At 46.1% G+C, this 27,265-nt stretch overlaps 1 protein-coding gene across 5 annotated transcripts in view; it reads left to right on the forward strand.

The window, feature by feature from the left end:
• The window catches only part of immp1l (inner mitochondrial membrane peptidase subunit 1), a 202,684-nt gene extending 196,126 nt beyond the window's left edge, over window positions 1-6,558 (forward strand). For all 5 annotated transcript variants that reach the window (XM_038807873.1, XM_038807872.1, XM_038807876.1 and 2 more), the window contains 2 exons: window positions 5,880-5,990; window positions 6,173-6,558. In XM_038807873.1, the coding sequence (XP_038663801.1) occupies window positions 5,880-5,990; window positions 6,173-6,235 (174 nt within the window). In that variant the 3' untranslated portion in view covers window positions 6,236-6,558. The remainder of the gene's footprint in view (window positions 1-5,879; window positions 5,991-6,172) is intronic.
• Window positions 6,559-27,265: the final 20,707 nt, after the last annotated feature.

Below are 27,265 nucleotides of genomic sequence, written 5' to 3' on the forward strand. Positions count from 1 at the left end.
CAACGACTCTAGTACACATGGAGATGCGCAACATTCCATTCCACAGATATGACATATGCAGACTTGTTGGGGTGAGAGCTTGTGATTTACATGTTTGATCCAATGTGGCTCTGAACTCCACTCTTTGTCTTGACATAACTGTAAACTTTCGGTTACACCTTGTGAATGGGTGTAACCTGTTGGCCAATGAAGAATGGCATTAATTGTTAGCCTGTGACTCCCCTTCACTGAGAGGGTGGCAGAATATATGTAGCTATTCCCCCTTCGCTGTAGCCTTCGCTCTGCAAGGCTGAATTCCTGCCTTACACTGTGGAACTGTTCAGACTTTGACATGAGATTGTGAGTTGTGCCTATCCCTTTCAAAGCACAAAATTTAGAAATCTTGCTTGATGTTGTTTCCTGGGTCTTTGACCAGTGTAATCAACCTGGACCCAGTTCACTGTAATGGCACCAACAAGTGAGTAAGAGTCCCAAGGAGCCCCAGAGCCCAGCTTAATGGTCCTCCCGTACTTCCATCATCCCTTCCAGACATAACAGATCTTACTTTCGGTTTTGGAAGATGCCATTTTACCTTTCACTCCAACCTGTTACCGTGGGCAGCACGGTAGTATAGTGGTTATCACAATTGCTTCACAGCTCCAGGGTCCCAGGTTCGATTTCCGGCTGGGTCACTGTCTGTGCGGAGTCTGCACGTTCTCTCTGTGTGTGCGTGGGTTTCCTCCGGGAGCTCTGGTTTCTTCCCACAGTCTAAAGATGTGCGGGTTAGGTGGATTGGCCATGATAAATTGCCCTTAGTGTCTAAAAAGGCCAGGATCGAATCTATGACTTCGGCGCCTTAAGGCATCATGGCTGGCCCACTGTGCCACCGTGCTGCCCTGACCCTTCTCTAACATATCGACTTTCACAGAAAGGGTATTTTAGATACTCCTGCAAAAGCTGGCAATCTTTACAGGGACCCTGCCTTGGCTCCTGTATTCTCTTCAGTGTGGCAAATCTTTTCCCACACACACAGGCCAACTGGCAGACAGAACTGACTGTTAGCAAGCGATCTTTTAACTCGCAGATGCATGTCTTGCAAGAGGACTGGAATGTACTAGCCTACCTAGGACATTATACTCAGGGTCTTGGACATGGGAGGATCATTATGTCCTTCATTCCTAGTGGAGATGGTAATCAGACTTTGGATGATTTTCTGAGTACCATGTCTGAAAGCACAGGGTAGGGTTCCACTGCTCTTTAGAGAACCCCCCTGCAGCCATTCCAGTCAGTGGCTAGTTGGACATTCTCAGCCATCTTCAGTGCCTGTGTCCATTTTTAGAAATGTACAACTCGTGTCTTTTTACAGTCCAATATTTTATAGAATCATAGAATCCCTGCAGCGCAGAACAAGGCCTTTCAGCCCATCAAATCTGCACCGATGCTCTGAAAGAACACCCTATCCCCGTAACCCCACCAAGGGGCAATTTAGCGTAACCAATCCACCTAACCTGCACAGCTTTGGACTGTGGGAGGAAACCAAAGCACCCGGAGGAAACCCACACCGACACAGGGAGAACGTACAAACTCCTTTTATAATTCCACGGTTTTTCTCCACCATCTTGACACTGTATGTTGGGACGGCGGTGCTGCACTTGTATTACAGGATGGAGTTTGACCCTCCCCACCCAGTCTGCATGCCTCCGATTTATTTGGAGGCTCACATTTTAATATGCCACATCGTATTTATTTGTGCAATCACTCCCGGAGCAAAGTGTCCTTTCCTCACAGTCTTACAAAATTAAAATAAAATGTTAGGGTTTCTGTCCAGTATCCTAGCCACTGCTGGGGTGTGGTCCGGGATTGTAATAAAATCACATGTTCTTATTACGAACTGATGGGTTAGCAATCCTACTTTCATGATTGCTTTTGATTGTTTTCTCCCTCCTTCGAGAGTTCTTGCTTTTAAACAAACAATTCCTTGACTGACAAGACAATCAGGCGACCTGTCATCATACTTTGAACCAGCTGTTAAGCATAAGTATTGTGGGTTGACTTATTGGCCTTTGCTTGGTATCCTTTCCAGGCATCCCAGGTGAAAATGGGACTGTGTGTAATTGAGAGCTCAGATCAAACAGCCCAGGCAGCAGCCTGTTAATGTACTAACACACTGCATCACCCAAGGCACATTTATTTTAGTTATCCTACTGTTAACAATCTCCTCATGGTCTTTAACTGTTTTAACCTTTGTATGAAAACATGTTTGATTTACTTATTTTAAAAACATTTCTCAGCCAGTTAGTGGTTTTATTTATCAGCTTTCCAGGGTAGGTTTAGATGTAAACATTTTTGACTATCCTTCAAATACTCAATGTCCATCATCTTTAATATTAAGTAATCTTGGTTTTTAAATCAGTTTGTAATTTGATCTATCATAGCTTCTATAAAGGGTATTTGAAAAGATGCACTATATGGTATTTTCATAAATGGAAGTGTGTAGTCTTCCAATAATTTCAATAAACTGGCCAGAGCAGTAATACAGCTCCTAATGCAGGAGTATAAAAACCTTTTGTCTTTGTGAGCTGACGATGGATTGTATCACAGAGCCTCAGGAGCCAGGTTTAACACTTGTCAGGGGTTCGCAAACTGGGGTCCGTGGAGCCTCCCAGAGCATCCATAGAAATCCCGACAATGCAGAAGGAGGCCATTCGGTCCATCAAGTTTGCATTGACCCTCCGAGAGAGCACCTACCAAGGCCCACTCCCCACCCTATCCCAATCTTTGGACACGAAGGGGCAAATTTAGCATGGCCAATCGACCATACCTGAACATTTGCGGACTGGGAGGAAGCCCGAGCACCCAGAGGAAACCCACGCAGACACTGGGAGAAGGTGGAAACTCCACACAAGTCACCGAAGGCCGGAATCGAACTCGGGTCCCTAGTGCTGGGAGGCAGCAGTGCTAACTACTGTGCCACAGTGCTGCCCAACCCAAGTCAGGCAAATTTGAAATGTTGCAGAGCTGCTTGTCAAACCAGAAACCAACCTCTGATTGTACAAGCATGGACGGGAAGAGAAGGCCTCAGAAGGGGGTGGGGGGAGAGCAAAGAGGAGGATGAATGTGTGTGAGATGGGAGGGTTAGTGTGAGAGAGTGGAGGATTAACGAGGACCACGGGGACGAGGGTGAATGTGTGTGTGAGAGAGGCGGGTGAACATGTGTGAGGGGAGAGTCAACATGTGTGAGTCTGGACGGTGAACATGTATGAGGCGTGAGAGTGGCGGGTGAGTTTGTGAGAGCTTGGGTGAGTGAGAGAGGATGGTGAATGTAAGAGAGGGAGTGAGTATGTGAGGAGTTGAGTGTGTGTGTGAAGGGATGAGAGAGGGACGTGTGTGTGTGTGAGAGGAAGAGGTGTCGCTGTCTGATAATGTAAATGTTGCCATAGTCCCAGAGGACTATAGACTGATCTTTTTTTGAGAGAGAGCTGACTGGTGGTGATTTAACCTCAAGATCACTACACTCAGTCGAGGGCCAAGGTTGAGAAGCCCGGTACAGCATTGAACGTGGGCTGTTTGAGTCGCTCCGCCTCATAAATCAGTCGTCCAGCCAACTGATCTAACCAACCAGAGTGTGCCCAATGTGAGTAGCAGCTTTCCAGTATCATTCCTCCCATTAAAAATTACAAATGGAAAAATTGTAATATTTTTTAACAAGAGAATATTTTCAGATTATCCACTCCTACTTCCAGGAGTTAATATTAAGTGGCCATGGGAGTGTGGCTTGGCCAGGGGTTAATGTGAGGGGGCCATGTAGCTGGTGAAAATATTTGTGACTAGGTGCCTCTTCCTAATATATGCATAGAAAAGACCTGTTTACATTTGATTTTTGTGTTTGCACCTATTTCGTGGCAAAAAAGGGGACGTCGTCATGAGAATGCCTGGGGTTCCCTGATGCATTTGGGAGGTCACTAGCGGTTCCACGGCTTAATAAATTTGGTTTAAGTCAATGTTCTCATTTATTTGGAATCGCACCTCAAATTGCCAGTACTAACACATCTTTGTACGCTGATTTATCCTTCCCTGAGGCCACATCCCAATACAAACCTTGATGCCCATTAAATTCAAACAGGGAATCCTGTGAACAAACTAAATAAAAGCACGAACAACTGAAAATTCTGGGCTCACAGAGGAAACTTGTTTAATACATTTTCCCCTAATTTATTTGTACAGGTCTGGCTACCACTTTACAGGAAGGACATTATTGCTGTGGAGAGTGCAGAAGAGATTTACAAGTATGCTGTCAGGGCTTGAAAATTGTAGCTATGAGGAGCGATTGGATGGGCTAGGTTTGTTTCACTTAGAACAGAGGCAATGGATGATCTAATTGAAGTGTACAAGATTATGAGGGGGATAGACTGGGTAGACAGAAAAATACTTGTTTCCCTTAGCTGAAGAATCAATTACCACTGGCATAGGTTTAAAGTGATTGGTACAAAGGTTAGGGGGGACAGGAGGGAAAAGCTTTTTCAGGCAGATGGCTGTGGGTGTTTGGAATTCACTGCCTAAGTTGGTGGTTGTGGCTGAATCGTTCAACTCATTGAAATGGTACCTGGATCTGAACCTGAAGTACTGTAACCTATAAGCCTATGGACCAGGTGCTGGAAAATGGAATTACAATGGGCTGCAAGTTTATTTTTCTCCCCCCTTTTTGGCTGGTGCAGACAAGATGGGCTGAATGGCTTCTCTGCACTGTAACTTTTCGATGATTCTACAGTTCCATTCTAAACATGGGGGTTCAGATGATCTGAACTTAAGATGAATGAGGTTTGATGCCATAACATGAATTGTACCCAAAGTATTAAGAGTGACAATATTCTAGTTGTATCAACAGTTTGCACTATTCTAGGTCATTGAAACTAGAATTTACTGCATTATTTTTTAAAAAAGGAATACATATACAGCAAACAAGTGTAAATTAAATCACATTTAGTATGCAGGCATGCTCTTGTCCCTGTGCAACTATTCCTTGGTAATTTTAAGAAACTTGAACAATTTTTAAACAAAACACTTCAGTGCTAAATCCTTCCTGGGTGTGGAAGAGTAACACCAGATAGCAGTTAGTTTGTCAGTACCTCATAGGCAAGTGGCCTGTAAATGAAACACCTTCCCCCGTAGTAACCCGAAAGGTTTTATGCTCATTTAAAAAGGGCAGAAGCTTCATGAGAATTAAATGGCCTTCAAGGTCACATCCCTGACATGTTCAGAAGCAGATTCATCAGGTACGGCTATTCTGTTTCATCAGCCTCCGTGTTTGTTATTTTGCAGTCTTAACAGTTGTGAGTTTGGGGCCTTGCCTTGTGCTAATGCTGCAGGCACCACCAATCTGTACAACTAATTTGAAAAAGCCACAGCCACTCTACAAATATAAAACTTGCTTGTGAAGGAGCAATGGTATCATTTTTATGTTATTAGTGTTATAATAGACTTGGAGGACTTCCTGCCTCTAGAGACACACTGGGGCGGACAAACATACGCTTCTGCCTGTTTTCCATGGCTTGTTTTTCCTGGAACAGGTCGCCAACATGAAAACAGAGGCTATAGCTTGAGGGGCACCACTCCGCATCAAGCATAGCTGACCAAGGGTTTCTTCCACTCTTACCGTCTGCCATAGGCATGCTGGCAGCAGGATTTACAGATTGGTAATCAACCTGTTTGGCTGTCGTATGAATGTACCTTCCGTGGCCACCAAGACCCATAACATCTGGTTCAGAGGCAAGGACTCACTGTGTCATACAATCTCTAGTGTTATAATACTGACTAAAAATAAGCAACATTTTATTTTCTTATTTTTCAGTTGAATGTGTGCATCTTAAACATTCAAATCATTTTCAAAAAAATTTCTTTAGGTACCAAAAGGACATATTTGGTTACAAGGTGACAACCTACATAATTCCACCGATTCCAGGAATTATGGACCCATTCCTTACGCACTGATTCGGAGTCGAGCATGCTTCAAGGTAAACAATAGTACAAGTTCAAGACATTTTCTTACAATAGGATACATTGAATTATCATTAGCTCTCTACATTATGTCATAAGACTTGTCAAAGATACACTGATTACAGTGAAGGAGTAACGCTAAAGAGGTGAATCATAAGGAAGTAGGTGATTCTAACTAATGTTGATTTGTATTTTATAGATCTGGCCGCCAAAAGAATTTGGTTTCCTGAAAGAAAGCCCCAACAGCACTTCCCCACGATGAGTTAAAGAGATGTCAATAATTTTAGTCAAACAGAACTTTAAAACTTGAATACAACTCAAAAACCAGAGTCTTCATAAGCACTGCATAAAGTGGTGACTATTTTTGGAAGTAATATTATGCAATTGGAACTGTGTACAATATTAAAGATAAATTAAGTGCTACAGAAAGGAATGGGAGGTTCACAGGAACTGTTGGGAAGTACTGGACGGCGAAGTTCTCAGAATGGATTGAGATGAAAGGATAAAGGTAGTTGTATGCTGAAAACGATTTAAAGTTCTCACACAGGCTATGGCTGATTGCAAACTATCACAAGGAAAGGAGTTGTGTTCCAGGAATTAGGACCACACTAATGCCTAGAGCATCTGATGACTAATGGTGGGAGAAGGTGCAGGGTTGTTGTTCACATGTTGTACATTGAAGGCCCTTGTCCAGTTTCATGTGCCGGCACTGCCCGAAATAACATGCAGATATGATCCACTATTAAATTAAAATCTCAAATGCAGTTGATGTTTGAAAACCCAATTAAACTATCACAGGCTACAGAAGATCTAGATGAGACAATACCTGAAGTGTGTACTTTTATGTTCCTTCTCTGTGGGACGATCCTACCCTGATTCTGAGCGGGAACTTAAAAATGTTTTTGTGAAGTATTTTCTGGTCAGGAGACCACTTAGGTACAGAATCTACTGTTGACAGTGAAACAGCTTTTTAATCCCCCTTTTTCATATTTACATGGTGATGGTGGAATAAAGAACAGTAGTCGGTCATCTGCTCTACAAAATGCATAGTTGAGAGTCAGTCACGTTGCTCTGGAACTGGAGTCCCATAGGATGAGGACATTAGTTAACCAGTTGGGTTTTTATGACAATTTGACGGCTTGATATTCATTTTTACAGAAAGACTTTTTCTTTATAGAATTATCTTTTTTAAACTGAATTCAAGTTCTTTAACTGTTGTGGTAGGATTTGAATTCCCATTCTCTGCAGGCCTGTGGACAGCTCATCCTGTGACATCACCACTAGACTACTGCCCCCTCTTTAGAAGGCCTCTTCTTAGCACGTGCTTCTTAGCATGTCTGAGGTCGCAGGAAATCATCAGCAATCAGGAGTGAAAAATATTCAGTTTTAGATTTAAATTGATCATTGCCCTTGAGTGGTGCTGGACATATCCTGAAGCTTAATCCCAAACCAGAAAATATATGACAATGTTTTTGGCTCTCAGTATTTGGCTCTGGCGGTCATCTTCTGCATATTATGGGAAGACAGGGTTTGGGATGCCTTATTTAATGTTTCTGCCCTTCTACATTGAGTAGTCCACATAACTTCTTGCCTTTGGTATATTGTTAAGTTTTGATTTCATCCATTGTGGGCTTGTTCCTTTTTATTACTGAACCCTATTTATTGAAATATAAGATACAAAATCTACCTGGCTTTAATGCCAAATTGGAAGGTGAAATCAGCAAGAATGGATCACTTGCGTGTTACTCCAAGCTGGACTTTGTCTAAGTCTGACTGGAACCTGCCCAGGTACCAGGCCGATATAGATAACATTTAGTGGACTGAATGAGCTGGCTCATTCCTACACCCAAACCAGTAATCCCCACCAAAATGCCAGTGATAAGAACTGTTTATATCTGCCAGCACTGGGCTTGGCAACACTACCTTTCCTCTGTCAATTTGCCTCTGAGACTATTTTTGCCAATACAGGTAACCTCATAGAGCAAATGTTATATTTGTTCTAATTATATTTTCTTCCATATAATGTGGATCAAAGCATCCAGGTGATTAGATCATTACTGGCATTCTTGCATATCACATCTCATATTGCTAACATACCTCAAACAGTGCCAAATTTGCTCAGTTGACTGATAACTTAAGATAACAAAAAGGTGCTATAACACAGCTAATGTCAGCAGGATTTTTGCATTTATAAATGATAGTACTCCTGATTGTGGGATTAATCTGGTAAAGAGCATGTACGGATGCGTGACTAAATTACCTCCTTCTGACTTGTACTGTTAATTTCTGGCTTTTTTTTGCCGACAGAAAATCTGTACAGACTTTTGTAGATTTACAGAAGAATTGTAGAAAATTGAGTTGCTCTGCTACAATAAAATATTTATTATATTCAAATGAATGTGTTGTCTCACTGGTAGCACTTGAGTTGGAAAGATTATTATAATCTTTATTAATGTCAACAGTAGGCTTACATTAACACTGCAATGAAGTTACTGTGAAAATCCCCTAGTCGACACGCTCCGACGCCTGTTTGAGTACACTGAGGGAGAATTCAGAATGTCCAATTTACCTAACAAGCATGTCTTTTGGGACTTGTGGGAGGAAACCCACGCAGACACGGGGAGACGTGTAGACTCCATAGAGACAGTGACCCAAGCCGGGAATCGAACCCAGGTAGTTTAGAACTAATGCTCTGAACTCAGTTATATCTATCAACCCCCCCCTCACCCCAAGAGTTCCCTTATATATGAGAAGCATCTTGAAGATTTATTTGCTTATTTAGGGACAAAGTGAAAATATGCCACTACCATCCATTCCCTTTAATTCTCCTCCGTACTACATCGAATGGGGATGATTTAATGGAAAAATTTCAGCAGCAGAGTCACCAATACCTGGAGGGAGGCAGTGGCAACAGCATGACAAGGAGGACTGGCATGCAATGGCAGAAGACCAGCAACCTCCACCGAGCTGCAAGGGTAAGTTACCACTTCTCTTCTGGCATCAGTTCCGCCTGAAACCCCTAAATTTCCCCAAGCCCCACCCTCCTCCCATATAAACCATTTGTTGACACCTCAGGCCCTACCCACATCCAATCTTAATGCTTGCTGCTCACAACCCACTGGTACCAACCAGCACGACCCCTCTCCACCAACCAAGACACCACCTCGGAGGAGAGCTCCAAGAAACCATCAGCGTGTCACAGCTATCACCCACCAATGCAGAGTCACACCTCGGTGGGCAACATTAATGGACAGACTTCTGGTGAGCACCACACAGTTGCTGATGCACACCAGGTCGATGGAGGAACATCCAAGGGTGTTAGTAGTCGGAAGATGCTGGATCCCAAGACTCAGCTCGGACCCAGTCAGAGGCCAGGCCTCTGGACAAGGTTGCTATAGGCCTCTGAAACGTTCCAGAGATGTAGAGGAAATGATTGCAAAGATGATTCTGGATAGGAGCGAAAGCAACAGGATAGTTGTTATGGGGGACTTTAACTTTCCAAATATTGACTGGAAACCCTATAGTTCGAGTACTTTAAATGTGTTTGTTTTTGTCCAATGTGTGCAGGAGGGTTTCCTGACACAGTATGTAGATAGGCCAACAAGAGGTGAGGCCATATTGGATTTGGTACTGGGTAATGAACCAGGATAGGTGTTAGATTTGGAGGTAGGTGAGCACTTTGGTGATAGTGACCACAATTCGATTACGTTTACTTTAGTGATGGAAAGGGATAGGTATATACCACAGGGCAAGAGTTATATCTGGGGGAAAGGTAATTATGATGTGATGAGGCAAGACTTAGGATGCATGGGATGGAGAGGAAAACTGCAGGGGATGGGCACAATGGAAATGTGGAGCTTGTTCAAGGAACAGCTACTGCCTGTCAGGCAGGGAGGAAGTGGTTGAGCGAGGGAACCGTGGTTTACTAAAGCAGTTGAAACACTTGTCAAGAGGAAGAAGGAGGCTTATGTAAAGGTGAGACGTGAAGGTTCAGTTAGGGCACTCGAGAGTTACAAGTTAGCTAGGAAGGACCTAAAGAGAGAGCTAAGAAGAGCCAGGAGGGGACATGAGAAGTCTTTGGCAGGTAGGATCAAGTATAACCCTAAAGCTTTCTATCGATATGTCAGGAATAAAATAATGACTAGGGTAAGAGTAGGGCCAGTCAAGGACAGTAATGGGAAGTTGTGCGTGGAGTCCGAGGAGATAGGAGAGGTGCTAAATGAATATTTTTCAGTAGTATTCACACAGGAAAAAGACAATGTTGTCGAGGAGAATACTGAGATTCAGGCTACTAGACTAGAAGGGCTTGAGGTTCATAAGGAGGAGGTGTTAGCAATTCTGGAAAGTGTGAAAATAGATAAGTCCCCTGGGCCGAATGGGATTTATCCTAGGATTTTCTGGGAAGCTAGGGAGGAGATTGCTGAGCCTTTGGCTTTGATCTTTGTCATCTTTGTCTACAGGAATAGTGCCAGAAGACTGGAGGATAGCAAATGCTGTCCCCTTGTTCAAGAAGGGTAGTAGAGACGACCCCGGTAACTATAGACCAGTGAGCCTTGCTTCTGTTGTGGGCAAAGTCTTGGAAAGGTTTATAAGAGATAGGATGTATAATCATCTGGAAAGGAATAATTTGATTAGAGATAGTCAACACAGTTTTGTGAAGGGTAGGTCGTGCCTCACAAACCTTATTGAGTTCTTTGAGAAGGTGACCAAACAGGTGGATGAGGGTAAAGCAGTTGATGTGGTGTATATGGATTTCAGTAAAGCGTTTGATAAGGTTCCCCACGGTAGGCTATTGCAGAAAATACGGAGGCATGGGATTCAGGGTGATTTAGCAGTTTGGATCAGAAATTGGCTAGCTGGAAGAAGACAAAGGGTGGTGGTTGATGGGAAATGTTCAGACTGGAGTCCAGTTACTAGTGGTGTACCACAAGGATCTGTTTTGGGGCCACTGCTGTTTGTCATTTTTATAGATGACCTGGAGGAGGGCGTAGAAGCATGGGTGAGTAAATTTGCAGATGACACTAAAGTCGGTGGAGTTGTGGACAGTGCGGAAGGATGTTACAAGTTACAGAGGGGCATAGATAAGCTGCAGCGCTGGGCTGAGAGGTGGAAAATGGAGTTTAATGCAGAAAAGTGTGAGGTGATTCATTTTGGAAGGAATAACAGGAAGACGGAGTACTGGGCTAATGGCAAGATTCTTGGTAGTGTGGATGAGCAGAGAGATCTCGGTGTCCATGTACATAGGTCCCTGAAAGTTGCCACCCAGGTTGAGAGGGTTGTTAAGAAGGCGTACAGTGTGTTAGCTTTTATTGGTAGAGGGATTGAGTTTCGGAGCCATGAGGTCATGTTGCAGCTGTACAAAACTCTGGTGCGGCCGCATTTGGAGTATTGCGTGCAATTCTGGTTGCCGCATTGTAGGAAGGATGTGGAAGCATTGGAAAGGGTGCAGAGTAGATTTACCTGAATGTTGCCTGGTATGGAGGGAAGATCCTATGAGGAAAGGCTGAGGGACTTGAGGCTGTTTTCGTTAGAGAGAAGAAGGTTAAGAGGTGCCTTAATTGAGGCATACAAGATGATCAGAGGATTAGATAGGATGGACAGTGAGAGCCTTTTTCCTCGGATGGTGATATCTAGCACGAGGGGACATAGCTTTAAATTGAGGGGAGATAGATATAGGATAGATGTCAGAGGTAGGCTCTTTACTCAGAGAGTAGTAACGGCGTGGAATGCCCTGCCTGGAACAGTAGTAGACTCACCAACACTAAACGCATTCAAATGATCATTGGATAGACATATGGACGATAAGGGAATAGTGAAGATGGGCTTTAGAGTGGTTTCACAGGTCGGCGCAACATCGAGGGCCGAAGGGCCTGTACTGCGCTGTAATGTTCTATGTTCTATTACAGAGCTGATGCTGATGATTGGACAAAACCATAACATTCAGGAGGGAATGTTAGTGGCATTCCACCAAGTACATTTCTGATTGGAGGAGTCTCAATAGCTAGAGGTCCTGGAGATGATGCCGACAATGCGTGGTACCGAACCCAACACTGCTAGGGTGGAGATCGCAGTGGAAAGCCTGGAGCACAAAATCAGCATCTTGAGTGATGGTGTTTAATGCATGGCTGAGTCCATGATGACTGTGGCTGAGGGCCTCGACATCATGGCCAGTAGGTGAGGGACATGTCCCAGGTGCAGGTGGACATTGCTGAGGCACTTTAGAGCATAGCCCAGTCACTAAAGACCAACACTGAGGGTGTAGACACCTTGGTGCAGACAATGGGGAGCCGCCCAGGCAGAGACAGATGACTTAGAGGCTTCAGGAGCTCACTCCAGCTGCCCCTCCATCCCATTAAGACCTCCAAGGCCCTACAGGCCCGCCGGGGAGGAGGAAGTGCTGGAGGTCAACATCAGGCCCGCTACTAAGGAGACGATGGATGTCTCTAGTTCTCCGCCCCCCCCCCCCCCCCCCCACCGGCGCATCTCAAGGGCAGAACAGGGTGGCACGGTGACGCTTGTGACACTGGTAAGTTAGCCAGAGCCCTCTAACTCCAGGCCCTCCAGAGGACGGCTGTTGAGGGCATCCTGGCTATACACCTAGATGTAGTAGTAGACCACGAAAGTCGAGGAGAGGATAACTTGAATGGGTACTGGTGGGAATGGAAATGTAAAATCTTCAGTACTGTAGCTGTGAAGCCTCTGTTGCATTAATCTTCTCAGCGAACCTTCCTGCACACCAATCTACTACTGCCCTCCACTCCCCCATCCCCCGTGCACAGTAGTCCAAGATCAAATGCCCCCCGACGCAGACCCCGTTCATAGGATGAGTGTGAGCGTGCCGCCACCAGAGACAAAAGCCAGAATTTGGCATAAACTGAGGAGCACCAGAGATAACCTCACAGCAAATTATCATCACTCTACTGCCTTGTATATTGACCTGCTGTCATTGCTGACACAGGCCCATCGCCATAGGGTGATGTTATACAGACCCTTGGAAGGTGGAACAGGGTGGTTGGTGAGGGGAGTGTCATGTGAGAGTACCTTAAAGAAATGGGATGTTTATCAAATAGCTGCAGTGATATCAGAGTGTGGATGTTGCTAGGCTGTCTATTTTACGGTCGTGTTTGAGCTGGCAGCTACAGTGTGTGTTTCGTTTTCAGAGTTGGAGCTCCTTCCAGCCAAACAAGGTTTAATTTTGATCTCTGCATGTAAAGAATATCTTCAGATCACTTGCTAATTTAAAAGTGATAACTGCTCTCAGTGGAGAATTTAAAACCTGCTGTCTTTGTTAAAGAGGGTATTTGTCTTATGGATGTTGCCAGGAAAGATTAAGGTTTACTTATAGAGTACTGTATTCTTTGGGGGGAGTATTTGAGTTCATAGTTGCTAAGATGTTTACTGTGTTTATAAAATGTTAACTGGATTCATAGAATAAACATTGTTTTGTTTTAAAAGTATTTTAGATCTCTGTTGCATCACACATGCAGAGTTTGCCCTTGTGCTCCCCATAACCGAAATCTATTCAAGATTGTGAGTCAGGTGAACTCCATGATACACTTTGAGGTTCTCTAAACCCTGGCCCATAACAGGAGGGGTGGAGGAGGATTAGGGAAAGGAGGGAAATGGAGGGATTATAGGGGGATGGGGAAGGAGGGAAATGGGGGGATTGGAGGGGAATGAGGGGGAAAGGGGATGATCTGATGGACAAAGCCTTGTTCTATGAGAATCAGGTGAGGATAAAGGCTCGCTGGTCCTCTGGGAAGGCTGGATCCTAGCCACCGCCGCTTCCTAGTTCGACCCTTCCTCATCCTACTCATATGAGACTCCATGTCCCTCCTCCTCCTCCAGCATGTTGGCCCACTGCTCTGCCAGCTTGTTGAGGGCACAGCAGACCCTCCTTGGGATGTTCTACAGGGCACCACCAGCGCGGTCCAGGCATCAGAACTGCATTTTGAGCAGTCAGATGCACCGCTCAATGATAGCAAGGGTGGCTGGCGCAGTGGTTAGCACAACTGCCTACAGTGCTGAGGACTCTGGTTCCATCATTGCCCTGGGTCACTGTCTGTGCGGAGTTTGCACATTCCCCGTGTCTGCTTGGGCTTCACCCCACAACCCAAAGATGTGCATGTTAGGTAGATTGGCCACACTAAATTGCCCCTTAATTGGAAAAAAAATAATTGGGAACTCAAAAATGTTTTTTCAAATGACAGCACGAGTTGCAACATGAGCCTCGTTATATTACGTCTGAGCTGAGCCTCGGTCTCCAGCCTCCACACTGGCGACATCAGCCAGGACCTCAATGGAGTGAGGTCCTGGGGGTCAGTGGAAAAGCTCACCAGCCATGCCCACCGGAAAAGGTCACTCCCTTACTCAATAACCCGTCCTCATCCTGGGGTGGTTCTCGAAGATGCTGGGGATCTCAGAATATCCCAGGATGTAGCTGTCATGCACTCTACCTGGGAAGCGTGCATACACGTGCATCATCCGGAGGCAATGATTGCACACAAGTTGAAAATTCGGAAGTTGAACCATTTCCGGTTAATGAAGGGCTCTTCCTGATGTCTCTGTGCGTGCAAGGTGACATGCATGCTATCAATTACCCCCTGAACCTGGGGGTCAGCGGAAAAGCTCACCAGCCATGCCCACCGGAAAAGGTCACTCCAACACGGAGCACAGCGGAGGAAAGAGAAATCCATTCTATCCCTGCCAGGACGGGGCACTGTTCAGTCCAGAACAGATCCTGCATTTATAAACAAAACCAAATATAGAGTAGCCACCGAAGGAAAACCCAAAACAGGCAGGAAGACAGTGAAGACACCAGCGGTACACCAAGGATGAAAACCAAAATAAATAACAAATAAACAACGCAACCAGCTGCTGAGGCAGCACTGCAGCAACCCCCGCTCCACCACCCGCCTCAACCCCAGCATCAGACCTACATCGGTGGGAGGATGCTAAGAAGTGAATTAACCACCTGAAAAGGACTCCAAAATAGGTCCAGCAGAAGGAGAGAGAACGCCCTGCTCCATCACTGGCACCGGTAGCGTGCACCGAAAGAAAACACAAATATAACGAGGACACCAGCTGCACAACAAAGACAAAATCGAGACAATACCGCCAGCTGCCAGGTCAGTGCACCCCCCCCCCCCCCCCCCCCCTTCCCATCAGCAGCAGACCTACATTAGTGGAAAGGCATTCAATGCGTGTTCAGGAAAGCATGTGTGTGAACATCTGCGTGCATATTGGCGAGAGTATGCGTGCATAGAGTATCGGCATGAATGACTGCATGTGCGTGCCATTTAGAGTGTGCATGCATGAGAGTGAGCAGCCCAGGCTACCAGAAAAGGTCACGTTGATATGGGGACAACAGAAGGAGAGAGAATACCCCACCCCTACTCCAGAACTGGTAATTTGCCGGGGTCTAGGCCATAGAAGCAAAAGGGGTCACAGCAGACAAGCACACAGCCTGTACAGTGGACCTGCATCAATGGAAAGCCACTTAGTAAACCAATCATTGAAAGGTCTCATCGATCTGGAACATAGTGGAGGAGGGTGAGACAACCAAAAATATCTCCCCTCTCCAGCACTGGCAGTGCCTCCAGCGACTCCCAGGCCACAGAGGCAGGAGATGCTGCAACTGGCAAAAAGATAATCTGCAGTGATATGGTATCCATCACACAATTTCCCCCCCTGACAAACATAAACCAACAAACACCAGTGACCCGCATGGCTCCCACAAAGGGAGTAGCAGATAGCTGCTGAACATAAAAAGCCAACGGTGGTCCATGAAAGTGTCCTGGTGCAACCTCTGGGCTGCACAATCAAGCTGGGCCGCCACCCCTCCTCCTGCCATATTGGTGTGTGATCTTCCATCGCCACTCTGTCTGATGACTGGCCACAGAAACACAGGGTGCATTAACAGATGACCCACAAGCCCAGAACAGAATACACAGTCAACACACAAAACAGGGCCGGGGTTCTCTGTCCTGCCATACCGGTTTGCTGGTGTGGCGCCCCTCCCACCCGCCAGCAGCGGGATTCTCCATCCTGGCAACCTGCCAATTAAGTTTTTCATTGTGATGTGGTCGGACGCCCTGGAAAGGGTGAATTCTGCCTCCTCTTGCGCGCGGCTCAGCCTAATCCAGCTGAAGGTGCTGCAATGGGCTCATATGACGGGGGCTAGGATGAGCCGGTTTTTCGGAGGGGAGGACACGTGTGGAAGGTGCCTGGGCGGTCCAGCAAACCACACCCATATGTTTTGGGCATGTCCGGCCCTGGAGGGGTTTTGGAAGGGGCTGGCGGGGATTTTGTCGGAAGTGGTTGGGTCCAGAGTCAGGCCGGGCTGGGGACTCGCGATCTTTGGAGTAGCTTCGGAGCCCAGGAGTGCAGGAGGCGAGAGAGGCCGGCATTCTGGCCTTTGTGTCTCTAGTAGCCCGGCGTAGGATTCTGTTGCAGTGGAGGGATACGCGGCCCCCTAGTCCGGAGACCTGGGTCAACGACATGGCCGGGTTCATTAAGTTGGAGAGGATGAAATTTGCCCTGAGGGGGTCGGTACTTTCAGCGGTGGCAGCCCTTTCTCGATTTCCTGGCGAAGGGGTAGAGAGAGATCAGTCTCTGCAGCAACTGGGTGGGTGGGGGGGGGGGGGTTTGGGGATGGTCGGGAGGTTCGATTTTGCAGCGGTGGGTTCGTTCTGTTCTTTTCTTTTTCTGTTCTTTTTTTTGTCTAACCATTTGCTATTTGTTACTATTTATTTGGGGGGGGGGGGTGAGTGCTGCTCTAGCTTCGGTGTGGAAGCACTATATGTATGTTTTAATTTGCGGGTAAAATTTGTTATTGTTATTAGAAAACTTGAATAAAAATTATTTAAAAAAAAAAGTTTTTCATTGTGGGCACCCCCACAGCGTTGGGAAGTCCGCGGGCATGAGTGTACTGCTGGTGAAACGGAGGATCCCGCCGGCAGAGAATCTAGCTGCAGGTCTTTAAAAACATCCACAAACGGCTCGAGAATTCCTCCTGCATCCTCACCCTAGTAGTCGGCCCGGCAAAATACTCCCCTCGCCGCTCTCCAGGTAAAAGAGACCGAAAGGCAACCATCTTCTTTTTTCCTTCCCTTCATCCAGAAAGCAGCAAGTAAGCCCAAGGGGAAGAGACAGCAGGCAAATAGAAAAGGCAGCAGCTAGCAGCAAACACAACCTGCAGCTGGAAAGAGCTCTCACAATTCACAAGGCCATTTCTCATTAACAATAGCCTTCAACTTTGAAGCTAGAGGCTGCTCACAGTCAAAAGGAGTTGAAGTGGCCTTCAGCATACAACTAAGTGCAGGGCTCTGACCTGGAGGTGTTTGGTAGGACAAACGGGCAGCAGCTTTAGTTGCCCGTTATGGGTATCCATAATATTTAGAGATGGCTTGACGGAAAGCCCCTCAAACCCACCCAAGGCAACCCCCAACCTGGAACGCTTCAGCACCCCTCCTGACCAAGCGCAACCCGCAACCGCCCCCCACAACCACTGGTCAGCAGTTCCGCAGCCCCTGAATGGCATGTTGGCACATGGAAATGGCTACTCACCTCCTCAGTTCCCTCATAGAAACATACATTTAGTCCTTCGAGCCAGCCCCGCCATTCATTATGATCACGACTGATCATCAAGTTCAATACTCTAATACCGCCTCCTCCCCCCCCCCCCCCATCCCTTTAGACCCAAGAGCTATATCTAATTCCTTCTTGAAATTATGCAACATTTTGGCCTCAACTACTTTTTGTGGTAATGAATTCCACAGATTCATCACTCTCTGGATGAAGAACTTTTCCTCACCTCAGTCCTAAAAGGTTTACCCCGTATCCCTAAACTATGACCTCTAATTCTGGACTCCCCACCATCAGGAACATACTTCCTGAATCTACCCTGCTCGAGTGTTAAAAGTTTCTTTGACATCCCCTCTCACTCTTCTAAACGGCAATGAATATAATCCTAACCGATTTAACTATCCTCCAATCTGTAGGAACCATTCCAGAGTCCAAAGAATTTTGGTAAATGACCACCAATGGAGCTACTATTTCTTGGGCCACTTCCTTAAGTGCTCTGGGATGAGGATTATCTGGCCCTGGAGATTTATCCATCTTCAATCCCATTAAATTCCCAAAACTATTTCTCTACTAATACTAATCTTCTTCAGTTCCTCATTAAAACTTATGTTTCTTAGTACTTCCGGTACATTGGGAAGACAGAAGCAAAGTATGAATTTAATTCCTCAGCCATTTCTTTGTTCCCTGTTATGAATTCCACCATTCAGTATGTAATGGAACCTACGAGGAAACAAGCGGTCCTAGATCTTGTCCTGTGTAATGAGACAGGATTGATTCATGATCTCATAGTTAGGGATCCTCTCGGAAGGAGCGATCACAATATGGTGGAATTTAAAATACAGATGGAGGGTGAGAAAGTAAAATCAAATACTAGTGTTTTGTGTTTAAACAAAGGAGATTACAAGGGGATGAGAGAAGAACTAGCTAAGGTAGACTGGGAGCTAAGACTTTATGGTGGAACAGTTGAGGAACAGTGGAGAACCTTCCAAGCGATTTTTTACAGTGCTCAGCAAAGGTTTATACCAACAAAAAGGAAGGACGGAAGAAAGAGGGAAAATTGACCATGGATATCTAAGGAAATAAGGGAGAGTATCAAATTGAAGGAAAAGCATATAAAGTGGCAAAGATTGCTGGGAGATTAGAGGACTGGGAAATCTTTAGGGTGCAACAGAAAGCTACTAAAAAAGCTATAAAGAAGAGTAAGATAGAGTATGAGAGTAAACTTGCTCAGAATATAAAAACAGACAGTAAAAGTTTTTACAAATATATAAGACAAAAAAGAGTGGCTAAAGTAAATATTGGACCTTTAGAGGATGAGAAGGGAGTTTTAATAATGGGAAATGAGGAAATGGCTGAGGAACTGAACAGGTTTTTTGGATCGGTCTTCACAGTGGAAGACACAAATAACATGCCAGCGACTGATAGAAATGAGGCTATGACAGGTGAGGACCTTGAGAGGATTGTTATCACTAAGGAGGGAGTGATGGGCAAGCTAATGGGGCTAAAGGTATACAAGTCTCCTGGCCCTGATGGAATGCATCCCAGAGTGCTAAAAGAGATGGCTAGGGAAATTGCAGATGCACTAGTGATAATTTACCGAAATTCACTAGACTCTGGGGTGGTCCCGGTGGATTGGAAATTAGCAAACGTGACGCCACTGTTTAAAAAAGGAGGTAGGTAGGGGCACACTGCCACCCACGTTAGCACAGGCCTCAATCTCGCTGATACCCAAGAAAGACAAAGACCCAACGGAATGTGGGTCATACAGACCCATATCTCTGCTGAACGCAGACGCCAAAATACTGGCCAAAATCCTAGCCAAAAGGCTAGAAGACTGTGTACCTGAGGTGGTCACAGAGGACCAGACGGGCTTCGTCAAAGGTAGACAGCTCACCTCGAACATCAGGCGCCTGCTGAACGTGATAATGACCCCCTCCGGGGAGAGAACACAAGAGGTGTCTATAGACCTCCGAATAGTCCCAGAGATGTCGAGGAAAGGATTGCAAAGATGATTCTTGACAGGAGCGAGAGTAACAGGGTAGTTGTTATGGGGGACTTTAACTTTCCAAATATTGACTGGAAATACTATAGTTCGAGTACTATAGATGGGTCAGTTTTTGTGCAGTGTGTGCAGGAGGGTTTTCTGACACAGTATGTAGACAGACCAACAAGGGGCGAGGCCACATTGGATTTGGTACTGGGTAATGAACCCGGCCAGGTGTTAGATTTAGATGTAGGTGAGCACTTTGGTGATAGTGATCACAACTCGGTTATGTTTACTTTAGCAATGGGCAGGGATAGGTATATACCGCAAGGCAAGAATTATAGCTGGGGGAAAGGCAATTATGATGCTATTCGGCAAGATTTAGGAGGTATAGGATGGGGAAGGAAACTGCAGGGGATGGGTACAATCGAAATGTGGAGCTTTTTCAAGGAACAGCTACTGCGTGTCCTTGATAAGTATGTACCTGTCAGGCAGGGAGGAAGTTGTCGAGCAAGGGAGCCGTGGTTTACTAAGGAAGTTGAAGCACTTGTCAAGAGGAAGAAGAAGGCTTATGTTAGGATGAGACATGAAGGCTCAGTTAGGGCACTTGAGAGTTACAAGTTAGCCAGGAAGGACCTAAAGGGAGAGTTAAGAAGAGCGAGGAGAGGACACGAAAAGTCGTTGGCGGATAGGATCAAGGAAAACCCTAATGCTTTCTATAGGTATATCAGGAACAAAAGAATGACTCGAGTAAGATTAGGGCCAATCAAGGATAGTAGTGGAAAGTTGTGTGTGGAATCAGAGGAGATAGGGGAAGCATTAAATGGATATTTTTCGTCAGTGTTTACACTGGAGAAAGACAATGTTGTCGAGGAGAACACTCAGGTTAAGTCGACCAGGCTAGATGGAATTGAGGTTCAAAAGGAGGAGGTGTTAGCAATTTTAGAAAATGTCAAAATAGATAAGTCCCCTGGGCCAGATGGGATTTATCCTAGGATTCTCTGGGAAGCCAGGGAGGAGATTGCAGAGCCTTTGTCCTTGATATTTATGTCGTCTTTGTCGACAGGAATAGTGCCGGAAGACTGGAGGATAGCAAATGTTGTCCCCTTGTTCAAGAAGGGGAGTAGAGACAACCCTGGTAATTATAGACCTGTGAGCCTTACTTCGGTTGTGGGTAAAATGTTGGAAAAGGTTATAAGAGATAGGGTTTATAATCATCTTGAAAAGAACAAGTTGATTAGCGATACTCAACACGGTTTTGTGAAGGGTAGGTCATGTCTCACAAACCTTATTGAGTTTTTTGAGAAGGTGACCAAACAGGTGGATCAGGGTAAAGCTGTTGATGTGGTGTATATGGATTTCAGTAAGGCGTTTGATAAGGTTCCCCACGGTAGGCTATTGCAGAAAATAAGGAAGTATGGAATTGAAGGTGATTTAGCGGTTTGGATCAGTAATTGGCTAGCTGAAAGAAGACAGAGGGTGGTGGTTGATGGCAAATGTTCATCCTGGAGTTCAGTTACTAGTGGTGTACCGCAAGGATCTGTTTTGGGGCCACTGCTGTTTGTCATTTTATAAATGACCTGGAAGAGGGTGTAGAAGGATGGGTTAGTAAATTTGCAGATGACACGAAGGTCGGTGGAGTTGTGGATAGTGCTGAAGGATGTTATAGGATACAGAGGGACATAGATAAGCTGCAGAGCTGGGCTGAGAGGTGGCAGATGGAGTTTAATGCGGAAAAGTGTGAGGTGGTTCACTTTGGAAGGAGTAACAGGAATGCAGAGTACTGGGCTAATGGCAAGATTCTTGGTAGTGTAGATGAACAGAGAGATCTCGGCATCCAGGTACATAAATCCTTGAAAGTTGCCACCCAGGTTAATAGGGCTGTTAAGAAGGCATATGGTGTGCTAGCCTTTATAAGCAGGGGGATTGAGTTTCGGAACCACAGGGTCATGCTGCAGCTGTACATAACTCTGGTGCGGCCACACCTGGAGTACTGCGTGCAGTTCTGGTCACCACATTATAAGAAGGATGTGGAAGCTTTGGAAAGGGTTCAGAGGAGATTTACTAGGATGTTGCCTGGTATGGAGGGAAGGTCTTACGAGGAAAGGCTCAGGGAATTGAGGTTGTTTTCGTTAGAGAGGAGAAGGCTGAGAGGTGACTTAATAGAGACATATAAGATAGTCAGAGGGTTAGATAGGGTGGACAGTGAGAGTCTTTTTCCTCGGATGGTGATGACCAACACGAGGGGACATAGCTTTAAATTGAGGGGTGAGAGATATAGGACAGATGTCAGAGGCAGTTTCTTTACTCAGAGAGTAGTAGGGGTGTGGAACGCCCTGCCTGCAACAGTAGTAGACTCGCCAACTTTAAGGGCATTTAAGTGGTCACTGGATAGACATATGGATGAAAATGGAATAGTGTAGGTCAGATAGGCTTCAGATGGTTTCACAGGTCGGCGCAACATCGAGGGCCGAAGGGCCCGTACTGCGCTGTAGTGTTCTATGTTCTATGTAGGTGATCGTCTCCCTGGACGCAGAAAAGGCCTTCGACAGAGTCGAATGGAAATACCTCATAGAGGTACTGGAGCGGTTCGGGCTTGGAACAGGGTTCACCGCTTGGGTAAAGCTCCTATACAACGCCCCCATGGCGAGTGTACGGACCAACAATACCAACTCCCAATACTTCCAGCTGCACAGGGGCACCAGACAAGGATGCCCACTGTCCCCGCTGCTGTTCGCACTAGCAATCGAACCGCTAGCAATCGCGCTCAGGGCAGCAAAAAGTTGGAGGGGGATCCAAAGGGGAGGCAGAGAGCACAGAGTCTCACTCTATGCAGATGATCTGCTCCTCTACATCTCGGACCCACAAAGCAGCATGGACGGAATCATCGCGCTCCTGAAAGAGTTTGGAGCCTTCTCGGGCTACAAACTCAACATGAGCAAAAGCGAGATCTTCCCAGTACACCAGCAAGGGGGGGGGACAGCACTAAAGGGGCTGCCGTTCAAACAAGCCCGACACAAATTCCGCTACTTGGGGATCCAAATAGCCCATGACTGGAAAGGGATCCACAAATGGAACCTCACCAGCCTGGCGGAGGAAGTAAAAAAGGACCTGCAAAGATGGAACACACTCCCACTCTCCCTCGCGGGGAGAGTCCAGACGATCAAAATGAACGTATTGCCCAGGTTCCTCTTCCTGTTTAGATCCATTCCGATCTACATCCCCAAGGCCTTCTTCAAAGCGCTGGACAAACTTATCATGGCGTTCGTATGGGGGGGTAAAAATGTTAAGATCCCAAAGAAGGTCCTACAAAATACAAAATCAAGGGGGGGGGGGGGGGCTAGCCATCCCGAATCTACAATTCTACCACTGGGCGGCAACAGCCGAGCGAGTAAGGGGATGGATCCAGGAGCCAGAAGCCGAGTGGGTGCGTGCGGAGGAGGCCTCCTGCATGGGGACCTCCCTCCGGGCCCTCGCCACGGCAGCACTCCCATCCCCACCCAAAAAACACTCCAGCAGCCCAGTGGTGACAGCCACCCTCCAATCCTGGAACCAACTGCGGCAGCAATTTGGCCTGAACAAAAATGTTGGACAAGGCTCCCATCTGCAACAACCATAGGTTCAAACCAGCACTAACTGACGCCACCTTCAAAAGGTGGAGGCAGGACGGGGGGACACTGACAGTCAGGGACCTATACACGGACGACAGGATCGCAACACTGAAAATTTCGGCTAGCTGGGGGGAATGAGCTACGGTACCTGCAGCTCAAAAACTTCCTGCGATAGGAGACAAGGACGTACCCACAATCGCCACGACAGACACTACTGGAAGACCTACTGGACGCAAGTATCCTAGAGAAAGGGAACTGTAGCGACATGTATGACCGACTGGTAGAAAGGGACGACACCGTACTGGACGCAACAAGAAGGAAATGGGAGGACGACCTAGGGATAGAGATAGGGTGGGGACTCTGGAGCAAAGCACTGCATAGGGTCAACTCCACCTCCACGTACGCAAGGCTCAGCCTGACGCAACTAAAAGTGGTACATAGAGCCCACTTAACGAGAAACCGTATGAGTAGGTTCTTCCCGGAGGTGGAGGACAGATGTGAACGGTGCCAAAGAGGCCCGGCCAACCACGCCCACATGTTCTAGTCTTGCCCCAGACTTGTGGAATACTGGACAGCCTTCTTCGAGGCTATGTCCAAAGTGGTGGGGGTGAGGGTGGAGCCATGCCCGATAGTGGCGGTCTTCGGGGTTTCAGACCAGCCAGATCTATTCCTGGGGAGGAGGGTGGACGCCCTTGCCTTTGCCTCCCTGATCGCCCGCCTTGGAATCCTGTTTGGCTGGCGGTCAGCAGCACCACCCAGAGCTGCAGACTGGCTGGCCGACCTCTCGGAATCTCTCCAAATGGAGAAAATCAAATTCGCCATCCGAGGGTTGGACGACGGCTTCCACAGAACGTGGGAGCCATTCATGCAACTGTTCCGGGACCTGTTTGTGGCCAACGTACAAGAGGAAGAATAGTCGGGTGGCCAAGAATCAGGGGAAAATGGATGGGAATCGGGGGAAGGTAGCCGGGGGGGGGGGGGGGGGGGGGGGGGGGGGGGGGGGGTACGGGTTCGGTACGGGGGTTTGATGGCTAGCTAAGGCCCAAAACCAAACTAAATAAATGCCAATAAACATGTGCCTCGGCCATATTGGGGAATGTAAAATATGTATGCCGGCTAAAGGGGGGAGGCCACAGTTATTATTACGAAGATGCTTACCTGTAAATATATATGTTAATTTTTGCGTGTTCTTTTTTTTTTCTCTCTCTCTAACAATTTGTAATTTGTTCAATATAAAACATGAAAACTGAATAAAAAACATTTATAAAAAAAAAAGGAGGTAGGCAGAAAGCAGGAAATTATAGGCCAGTGAGCTTAACTTCGGTAGTAGGGAAGATGCTGGAATCTATCATCAAGGAAGAAATTGCGAGGCATCTGGATAGAAATTGTCCCATTGGGCAGACGCAGCATGGGTTCGTAAAGGGCAGGTCATGCCTAACTAATTTAGTGGAATTTTTTGAGGACATTACCAGCGCAGTAGATAACGGGGAGCCGATGGGTGTGGTATATCTGGATTTCCAGAAAGCCTTTGACAAGGTGCCACACAAAAGGTTGCTGCATAAGATAAAGATGTATGGCATTAAGGGTAAAGTAGTAGCATGGATAGAGGATTGGTTAATTAATAGAAAGCAAAGAGTTGGGATAAATGGGTGTTTCTCTGGTTGGCAATCAGTAGCTAGTGGTGCCCCTCAGGGATCCGTGTTGGACCCACAATTGTTCACAATTTACATAGATGATTTGGAGTTGGGGACCAAGGGCAATGTGTCCAAGTTTGCAGATGACACTAAGATGAGTGGTAAAGCAAAAAGTGCAGAGGATACTGGAAGTCTGCAGAGGGATTTGGATAGATTAAGTGAATGGGCTAGGGTCTGGCAGATGGAATACAATGTTGACAAATGTGAGGTTATCCATTTTGGTAGGAATAACAGCAAACGGGATTATTATTTAAACGATAAAATATTAAAGCATGCCACTGTTCAGAGAGACTTGGGTGTGCTAGTGCATGAGTCACAGAAGGTTGGTTTACAAGTTGAACAGGTGATTAAAATTCTATCTTTATGGTCACTCACCCCCAAGGGTTCTCTCACAACTAGATTCCCAACTAATCCTTTCTTATTGCACAACACCCAGTCCAAGGTGACCTGTTCCCTTGTTGGTTCCTCAATGTATTGGTCCAGAAAACCATCCCAAATAGAAATTCCTCCTCTATTGTGCTGTGACTAATTTGACTCACCCAATCTATATGCAGATTAAAGTCACCCATTATCACATGTATCTTTGATTTCCTGTCAAATGCTATTCCCAACATTACCACTGCAGTTTAGTGGTCTGTATACCACCTCTACACGTGGTGTTTCTTAACTCAACCCATACAGATTCCACATCATCTGTGCTAATATTGTTCCTCAATATTGTATCAATATTTTATTTAATCAACAATACAACTCCACCACCTTTTCCTTTCTGTCTGTCCTTCCTAAAAACTGAATAGCCCTCAATATTTAGTTCCTATCTTTGGTCACCTTCGAGCCATGAGTACATAATCCTAACTTTATCATCAACATCTATCTTTGCAACTAATTCATCCATTTTGAATGCTCCTAACATTCAGGTACAAAATTAAACGCTAGTCCTTTTAAATGTTCCTTGTCTTATCCCTACTATTTTTTTTTACAGCATCTTTATCTGGCACATGTCCTTGATTTCTCTGTCCGTCACCTTTCATATTCTCCATGCTGTCTTTTTCTCTTATTCTTGATTCCCCTGCTCTGAAACCGTACATAAATTCCCATCCCTCGACCATAATAGTTTAAACCCTCCCCAACTTCTCCAGCAAGTACCCCCCCCCCCCCCCCCCACGAACATCAGTACTGCTCCTGCCCAGGTGCAACCCATACAGTTTGTACAGCTCCCACCTCCCCCAGAACTGGTCCCAATGCCCCAGGAATCTGAAATCCTCACCCTCACACCATGTCTTCAGCCATGTATTCATCTGATACATCCTGCATCCTACTATTTCTACTCTGACTAGCACGTGGCACTGATATAAATCCTGAGATCACTACCTTTGAGGTCCAACAGTAACACCAGGTTACAGTTAATGTATATTTTCTGTTGGATGGGAAAGATATATCAGCCTGCAGTCCCAGCACGTTTTCATGCAGCACACAGCCAAACAGGCAGTTCTCAAAATGCTTTCTCATGACTGGCTCTCTCCTTTCAAGCAGTTCTCAGCAAAACACACAGACACTCCCAGCTTTCTCCTCAAACTGAAACTAAAAACTTCAAAATGGCTGAGCTAAAGGCCAGCTCCACCCACACTCTGACATCACTGCATTTCTTAAAGGTACATTGCTTAAACATCCATTTCTTAAAGGCACTCTCACATGACACTATATTCGGCTTTTAGGACCTCATCCCATTTTTAACCTATGTCGCACGACCAATGTGCACCACGACCACTGGCTGTTTAGCTTCCCCCTCCAGAATGTCCTGCAACTGCTCAGAGACATCATTGATCTGATCATCAGGGAAGCAACAAACCACCCTGGAGTCTCGTTTGCGGCCAAACACCTATCTATTCTCCTTATAAGTTGAGCCTGTGGTGTGACCACCTCTCTGTATGTGCTATCCACGATACTCTCTGCTTTGCGGATCCTCCAGTGTCCTCAGCCACCCAGGCTTCCAGGAGCTACAGCTGGAGACACTTCCGGCACACATGCTGGTCCTGGGAACTGGAAACGTTCCCGGCCTCCTACATAGAGCAAGAAGAGCAGACCACGGCTTGGAGCACTGCTGCCATGTCTCACCTTTTAAATGAAATTCATCCTTTTACTATCAAATAATTAACTTGTGTTAATAATATTAACTAGGGCTCTTCTTCTCTGCTCCTTGGTATACAATATATAAATGTACTCACCCAATCAGCTCTTTTGATTTCCTGGATCTGCTTTCAGATTCACATCTTCTTTATCCTCCAAGTTTCAGCTACTTAGACACAGTCCCTAATGTCAGTTACTTACCAACCAACCAACCAGCTTTCCTGAGGCATCACTTGATTTATTTTTCTCAAACTGATCAGCTCCTGAGCCTCGAGAATGCTGTCCCTCGC

Source organism: Scyliorhinus canicula, chromosome 9 (genome assembly GCF_902713615.1).
Source record: "Scyliorhinus canicula chromosome 9, sScyCan1.1, whole genome shotgun sequence".
Lineage (NCBI taxonomy): Eukaryota > Metazoa > Chordata > Chondrichthyes > Carcharhiniformes > Scyliorhinidae > Scyliorhinus > Scyliorhinus canicula.